Source organism: Myotis brandtii, unplaced genomic scaffold (genome assembly GCF_000412655.1).
Source record: "Myotis brandtii unplaced genomic scaffold, ASM41265v1 scaffold32, whole genome shotgun sequence".
NCBI classification, from domain to species: domain Eukaryota; kingdom Metazoa; phylum Chordata; class Mammalia; order Chiroptera; family Vespertilionidae; genus Myotis; species Myotis brandtii.
This window is the reverse complement of record NW_005362269.1, coordinates 9165044-9173870: the sequence shown is the minus strand read 5'-3', so window position 1 is coordinate 9173870 and position 8827 is coordinate 9165044. Positions and strand designations below refer to the sequence as shown.

The window sequence follows — 8827 nt, the reverse complement described above, 5'->3', positions numbered from 1 at the left end:
CCCCCCCCCCCCCCCCCCCCCCCAAGCTTTGGACCCTGATGATCAAGGTTTGGGTTCCAGCTCTACCATTTAGGACTTTGGGCAATTTGGTGAATGACTTCACTTATAACCTAGAAAAAAATTTCTTTCCAAAGGATGGTTTTGAGCATTCAGTGAGACTTTCTGCAAAGGACTGATACACAGTAGGCAACTTTAAATATTCCTTTCCTCTGAAGGGCCATCAAATTATTACCTGGCCTTTTCTTGACCGAGTGTTTCAACATTTATTGGGCTTAATTTCCAAATCTTATAAACTTTTAAAATTATTCTTACAAATATATTTGTTTAACATTTCCACTCAGCAAAATACTACCATAAACCAAACATAGAGAATATCTGATCAGTGGGCAGAGATTAATTGCTCAATTATTATGTTCCCACATGTTTTATAGCCTCTATTTCTCAAAAGAGTTCAGATTTGAATTTATAATGCAGGGTCATTAAACCACATTTGAAAGCTAATTGATAATATATAATCTCAGCAACATTCTTTTTGCCTTCTGCATAATTAATGAAGCTCAGAGCATTATATCTTCCAATTAAGTGTTTGGTTATATTCCTTGCTTCCATATATCATCAGTTCCTATCATTGGCCATTTTTCTTTTATTTTGTAGTTTCAAAAATTTTACTGGAAATTGGTATATCCTGATTCTCCACCAAAATAAATATAACCTGCTATTAAGAATAACGTGTTGTGGCTAGGTTTTATTATCTATAGCTATTGGGCCCCTTAAAATAAGACACAAATTGTCACTTCTTTAAAAAACATTATAAATCACTCAATCTTTGGGAACCATGCTGTCAGTATTCATTCTTTACTTTTAGCGTGGCCAATAAGAAATCATCCAAGAGAGAAAAGGGTCACCCTATCAGCACAGCCACCTTAATTCTACTCCCTGGGCCCAGAATTCAACTCAGTACACCCAACTCTTGGCTGACTCTCTTCTCGAATCCTGCCTCCTTCCTTTCCCTCTCAAGTCAGTCCCTCACCCCTCACCCACTCACCATCCCACCACCCACAGTCTGCCCAGCTGTCTTTTTTCAAGTTTCTTATTCTGAGTTCTATTGCATTTTGACAAGTCACAGGTTGCCTGCATTTATATTGTTCAAAATTCTTTTTTTACCTTATTCATATCGACGCTACAAATTTAAGGTGGACATCTTGTAAGTGTGGGTGTTAAGCATCAATTAAATGAAGTTATACAAAAATGTTTCTGGTAAATGCTTAATAAATATTACCTACTGTTTTTAGTTTTAGTTTTATCATGAATTCATCTGTAATTAGGCTACTAGCATAAAATGCTTAATAAATATTACCTACTGTTTTTAGTTTTATCACGAATTCATCTGTAATTAGGCTACTAGCATGAGCACTGAAATTTAGTAATTAATCAATCCCCTAATATTATTTTATATCTAGTACAGCTTAATATTTTATGTATTAGTTTCAAGACTATAAATTATTTAAAAGGTATCATGCCTTCTGTGTCTCTGTATCTCCTAAGTAGAAATAGTGAAAATTGTACTAGCAATAGTCTATTATATCATGACACCATTATAGCAATCTTCTAGGGTTAGATTACCATATCATTTGATAGATGAAGAAGCTGAAATTTACATAGCTTATGATGGCAGGACCACAATTCAACTTTAGATAATGTAACCACAAAGCCAGTTCTCTTAACCACTATGATAATACAAAGGTGACCCTTGAACAACAGCGGGGTTAGGGGACCAACCCTTGCACAGTTGAAAATCCATGTCTAACTTTGGATTCCCCCAAAACTTAACTTGTCTCTTAGTAACTATGGGGGATTTGTTCCAGGACCTCCTGCAGATACCTAAATGGGGAGATGCTCAAGTTCCCTATAAAATGACATATACATCAATGCATGCAATTGACCCTCTACATCTACAGACTCTCAACCTCAGATTGAAAACAGTATTGGTATTGATTTAAAAAAATCCATATATAAGAGGGCCCATACATTTAGAACCCATGTTGTTCAAGGGCCAACTGTACTACCTAAACTATATATCATAATGCCCTTCTATAATAAGCATCTAAAAGGCTTATTGTCTTGATTGTCTCATTTGGTTCTTCTCTCTTGCAGATGGACCCCCACGAGAATATCTTACTGAGCACTCTAGAGATAAAAAATGAAATGGCCACATCTGAGGCTGTGATGGGACTTGGAGACCCCAGGAGCACAATGCTGGCTTACGATGCGGCCAACATCCAGTATCGGAAAGCCGGGCTGCCCAGGCATACTTTTGGCCGAAATGCCCTGGAACGACACGTGGCACAGAAGAAAAGCCGCCTGCGGAGACGCGCCTCCCAACTGAAAATCACCATCCCCGACTTGACTGATGTGAATGCCATAGACCGGTGGTCCCGCATATTCTTCCCAGTGGTTTTTTCCTTCTTCAACATCGTCTATTGGCTTTACTATGTGAACTAAAACATAGCCTCCCTCGGGAAGCAAGGACTAGATGCCTCCTCAAACCAGTTGTACAGCCTAACGTAGGACTTGGAAAACACATCAATCCAGGACAAAAGTGATGCTAAAATACCTTAGTTGCTGGCCTATCCTGTGGTCCATTTCATACCATTTGGGTTGCTTCTGCTAAGTAATGAGTACACTAAGGGCCTTGTGGTTTTGCAGTTAAAATGCAAGTGATTTGTACACATGCTGGCAAGACTGAGTCTGAGTGTTCCACTTCATCTGCTTAGTGTGCAGCTGACACGGAGGGGAATTATTTAGAAGATATTCTTAGAAGGCTCGATAGCACTATCAGTCATTTCTCTGAGAAGTCATATCCAGATATTCCCATCTTCCTTCCTAAGGGTGGCATGCTGCTGAGATGACACCATGCTTAGGAAACATTATCCTCAATGCCATGCGAACATGCTTACAGAAGATGGTCTCTGCCCATCTTATTAAGGCGATAATGGTGCCCTGGGATGAAAATTCCCACTGGATTCTAGAAGGTTCTCATGTAGTTCAAACAAGATGTGGGGAGTCAAGACAGAGATTCAGGAAGCCAAGTTGGCCAGTTTCAGATTGCTTGAGCACTGGGAAGCAACTATGACGTCTTCCATTTTGGCATGTAGAGCCCAGGAGAATTCTAAATGTTATCATGCATGATGACCAAAGAAACTTTTCTAAAACTCTATTTCCTAGGTGGTTAAAAGAAGAGTTAAAAACCCAGAGCAGAGTGGGAAATCCAGAAATGACTGTTGGAACAAAATTGAAGCAAGCAAGTATCAGGACCCTTATCAATCCACACAGCTTCTGGTTTATACATATTATGGTCAGTGGCAAAGGTAGAATGAGAGATTTTTTTTGTTCCAACTTCACAAGCTTTTGAAAGCATGCCTATAGAGGCTTATATAGTTTATTTAATTAAAAGACACCCACAAAAGAGAAAAGTTAGCCAAATTAGCATCATCTTAGATGCAGGTTAGATTGAGAGTTTTCAAAGATGTGAATATAAAGTGCAAACAGGTTGCTATTCTCACACTACATTAGCTGTCTCTGCAACATTTTTCCCTATAAGTTCATTTCTGACTTTAATAGGGTATTTCCAAAGAGGGATTTGTTCACTTCTTTAAAGAATTAATGTTCCTTTCCAGCTTTCTTGCTTCTGAAATTCTGATTATATTCTTAGGAGACAGAAGGAGTAAGGCTTTGGAGAGACTGAGTGAACTCTATTTCCTTATGTGCAATGAAATTCACCTTGCTATTTTTCATAGCAAACAATACTTCAAAGATTATGTGCACAAGTAGAGCTAGTTTGTGGGTTTATTAGGTTTTATTTTTTTAAGGTTGCTTTCATTGTGTATGTTGCAATCTCCCCAATCAAGAAAAATATGATAAGAGTGGAAAATAGGATAACAAAGCCACATTAACTGATGAAGGATATGGACCTCAGTTGATACTGCAGAAAAATGTCTAACTGATAATCAGGTAGGCACGATGTATTGTTTTATTCCATTTTTAAATTGTCATTGTACTTCATTCTATACCAATTAGACAAATGCATTCATATGCTGGACAGTAAGAAGAGTAAGTTAATATATTTTTATTTCTATTCATGTGAGGTTTATATTTTGCTTTTTTCATTGAGAAAATAGTAAACTGCTTAATTTTCCGTAAAGTTTGATTTGATTGAACTTCTCTTTGGAGCATGACTTTGCTATGTCTATTTAAAAAACAAAAACCACTTCTTTTCAGAGTAACATTTCCTAATTTTGCATAATAGCCAAGATCATTATCTGACTGTGGATACATGTTATGCTTTTTCCCCCTGATGATTTAGCTGCTTGGAATAGGGTAGGTCCTATTGTCCTTCGATTCCAAGTATCTGACAAGAAGAAGGAAAAAAAGTTTAGTACTTAGCCTTCTGAATGTGGCTCAAGATTAGATGGTATTTTCCTCCCCACCTGTATCAGGGACTGTGGCCCTTATTTCTTGATTATACACTTGAACACCTCTGAGTATGACCTGTGGGCAGAATCCATCCAAGCTTCCGCCCATGGGCTCAGAGTAGAGATTCTTTAAGCTTCTCCAGGGACACACTTCCACGTAGGCAGCAATCTGGGGGCACCACACTAATAAAAGTGCCTGCCCTTGTCACCAGGGGTTAGTCTGAATAGCATATACCAGGAAGGAGCATATTAATAACTCAGGTGCACAACTCCAAAATGCCATTCTGGAATGGTTTTTCTAGAGACAACCCTGAGCCCAAGTCAAGAAGTGGGCTCTTATTTGTAATTATTGTAAAAGCCATAAAAATCCTTGGTATTGTCATGTAACAAATATTTGATATCCGAAGAAGTCAACAGAGTAATCTAGATCAGAGTGGAGAGAAGCAACCTCTCAGCATGAGCGTCAAAAGCATATAACCAGGGATTCATTTCTACCCCCAGTGATAAGCAGAAACTGGAAAAGGAGAAAAGATGGAAACTGGAACAGATGCCCTAGAGCAGAATCCATATGTTGGCATTCAATAACCACGTAGTTAGAAACAACTGACTCATCTTGCCCAGAGGTAACAAACGGTAGATATAGAATTTATTCTTTATATGTTTACTGTGGTTGAATTGGTTTGAGAGGAGGGGGTCAGGGAAGGGTGTTAGATCTTACAAGTCCACAAAGACCAGTCACCTTGATATCCAGTGGTTAAAATTAGGGACCACAAAAGTGTGTTTTGGCAATTCTGATATGCTATTACTATCAGCTTATACATTTATGTACAGGTTTTTTTTAATTATAAAACAGCCAGATAGCCAGCGATTAAGGTGTTTTTTCATCTTTGTGATATTCATAGGTGAATTCTGACTCTAAAATTCACAGTCAAAATGAAATCTTTGATCTCAATCTGTATATATATACATATTGTACATGGCTGCTAGTAGGTATGAAATGCATTTTCAGAACTGAAAACTCATGCAACAACATCATGTGTTTGCATAGGGAATGTTACAGTTCTTTCCACTACAGTTTTACTAACGGGAAAGACATAAGATAAGCAGTGCTGTCTAGACATTTCCTCTTCTCATTTCTTCAAAAGCAGTGCTCGGTTAAAAAATAATAATAATAAATAATAATAATAGTTTATGAACCAAAAGACTTTACATTGTAGCTTTAGTAACAAAAAAGATATCTGTCAGCTTAAAAAAGCACAACACATAGAGAAAGTTCAGTAGAAAGCATAAAGGAGAAATGAATCCTGCTTATTTTAAGCCAGACCTGCATTAAATTGGCAACTCACCCAATTTTCATTTTCTATAGATAACTGTGTTCCAGTCTTATGATTAACTTCATACTCAACAAAAAAACAACCAAGCAATCAATAAACAACAGGTCATACAACAGTGTACATGTATATATGTATATATAGAGATCCATATCAACATACATGCATATATATGCATTCATACATTGGAAAACAAAAGGAATAAGCTAATATCTTTTATTTCCTTCATTCAACCAGTGTATGAGTGCTTTTAACTTGGCAACACAGATCCACATATTGAAACAAGTGATACAGGGTACTGAGCATTTCTCTATCAGCAAATAATGCCTACTGTTCTTAGGAACCATTGCACAATCCGACACTACAATAGTGCTGTACCTCAGAACATTGGAACTCACTAGCTCTCGCATTGCTTGTCTACTTGCTCTTTTTCAAGGAAACAAATAACATTATCCATTGGTCATTTAAAAACAAAAATGTCTTAAGAAAACAGAAAATGATTTTTAAAAATCCTTCCAGGAGGAGGAAAAAAAATAACTAAACCTCACCATGTTGGTTAGGGCAAATATCTCAACTGTAGCAATCATGCCATTTTGCTAAGTGTACAGAGTCTACGTAATGTGAGCAACCATAACTTTCACTGAGTGTGTGTAAATATTAAAACGGATTTCTTAAATATTTTTAACTTCTAATTTGTATTTTCTGGTACGGCAGTGTGCGAATTCTGTTTATGGCTTATGTTGATGTGTTATAATAGACTGTAAATAATTAAATATGCTGTAAATCAATAGTCAATAGATACTAATAATTATTTCATTTTTTCTCAATTTTTATTTCTTTTTTACTAAGTACAGTTACTGCAGTGCCCCAACAGAGTAATTGAAACATCCTTTTTGCATAAATGGTTTGGGATCCCAGATAGAAGGATTTCAGTTTGATAACACACACACATCTACACACACGTGCTCACTCACACACACCTGCACACACTCACTCATAGACTCATACATATCTACACATACACACTCTCAGTCACACACATCTACACACACACACTTGCTCACACACACACATGCATCTACACACACATTCAAACACAATATTCTTTCCCTTGCCCACTCACTCCCACTCTTACTCCCTCTATGGGAAACACACAGTATTCATGTAGTGAATGTAACAAACCAAGAGAGAGCCTTAGAAATGGCAATTGGGAAAAGCAGAAATCATTATCATTTACTTGAAAGGGTTTTTATGTGTCAGAATTCAAGAAACCAAAGGTTGTAACTTACATGTCAATTTTCAAAGAGTAAAAGTTTCTATTGACAGCACTACAGGAAATAAAATTGCTTATGATGCATACCTGCTCCAGAAATTTGTTACACACAATACATCCTAGAAGACCTTTTTTTTAAATAATAGCATTTTGTCCTTAGATTGTATTCTTTCTTTCAACCAAAGACTCCAGAGTTATTAAAAAACAAAAAAGGAAAGAAAAAATGAAAAATGAGGGAAAATTAAAAAAAAGACACTGCTTTACACCAAAGGTATGAACACAATTTTCCAAGTACACTAGGAACATTGTCAAAAATACTAAAGAGCCAACATAATGCTAATTAAGATACTACCCTAAAGAAATCATTTAAGAAAAAAATACATAAAAGCAGCAGTACTCTTAAATATCTGTTGTTATTTGGGTAGGGAAGTAAAACATTTCTATAGATGTGTGCAAAATTGTGACATCAGATATTAATTTGCGCAAAATTATGACTTCAGATATTAATTTGCTTTGAGAAGTTCTTTTGTGACAACTATGATCCAAAATGATGAAAAACAAAACTTTGTGTTTTTTAACTTTCAAAAGCAAATGTCTCTCTCCTGTATCATGTCCACTAAGCTGATGCCCATGTGTGTGTCCTTGCACTGTTTTTCCCTTTGAGGTTCAGTAATTTGTGTTCAACCACACTCCTTTTTAACATAATTCAAAGTTGCAAATAATTTAAATTCCATAACATTTTTTTTATTTTTATTTGCATGGGTGTTTAGTTTTGTTATGAATATTGTCCCTGCGCAGTTCTGAATTGTCCTTTTATAAAAAGTGATATTCTAGTTCCTTCACAATGTAATGTCTATCCGCCTTACTATTTACCTTGTAGCCTTTCTTAATATGCACATAATGCAGATTTTCCAATGGCTAGGAAATGCAAACCACAAGTGGATATCATCACATCTATTTTTCATGTCTTTCTAAGAACAGGACTACTAACATCTCTGGGATACATGAGATAGTAACAAATGAGGATTATAAATGAGTAGCACATAAGAATTATTTTCTTGAATTTAAACTTATTACAGTCAGTTTCAGCATGTAAATATATAATAATGTTGGCTAGTGTGTAATTCTTGAACTAAAAAATATAAATAAAACTTGAAAGGATGTGTGTGTGGTTTCATTGGGTTCAGAAATTTTTTTCTCTATTAGTATGAGTTAGGTTAAGGAAGGAAGGCTTTTGTGAAGAGCAAGGAGGAGCTTCGGAACTTGGGACCAGCTGTTGGGCAGACTTGAATTTGAGCTCTGATTTATCATATATTAGGTATCCTAGAGGCCCGATGCATGAAATTTGTGCAAGAGTAGGCCTTCCTTGGCCCCGGCTGCAAGCACCAGCTTCCCTCTGGCACCCAGGACACAGGCTTCCCTCCGGCCACTGGTAGGCACCCGGGACCTGGGCTTCCCTCACAGCCCCGGCTTTGTCCAGAAGGTCGTCCAATCTAATTAGCATTTTATGCTTTTATTATTATAGATGATTATGCAGCTACTTAATCTCAGTTTTCTTATCTGTAAAGCAAAAATATAATTGTAATTGTACATCCTTCAAAGGGCTATTGTGAAGATGAAATGAAATAACCCGTAAGAAGTTCTTAGCACAGTACAAGACTCGTGATAAGTGGTGTGTAAACAGTAAGTAGTATTGTTGTTCCTTTTGTTAAGTATTGTCATTACTAGAATATTCAGTACATACATCACAG

At 36.6% G+C, this 8827-nt stretch overlaps 1 protein-coding gene across 3 annotated transcripts in view; it reads left to right on the top strand.

The window, feature by feature from the left end:
- Window positions 1-8239, top strand: part of GABRB2 (gamma-aminobutyric acid (GABA) A receptor, beta 2) — a 203984-nt gene extending 195745 nt beyond the window's left edge. For all 3 annotated transcript variants that reach the window (XM_005870570.2, XM_005870573.2, XM_005870571.2), the window contains one exon: window positions 2155-8239. In XM_005870570.2, the coding sequence (XP_005870632.1) occupies window positions 2155-2502 (348 nt within the window). In that variant the 3' untranslated portion in view covers window positions 2503-8239. The remainder of the gene's footprint in view (window positions 1-2154) is intronic.
- The last annotated feature ends 588 nt before the right edge of the window (window positions 8240-8827 follow it).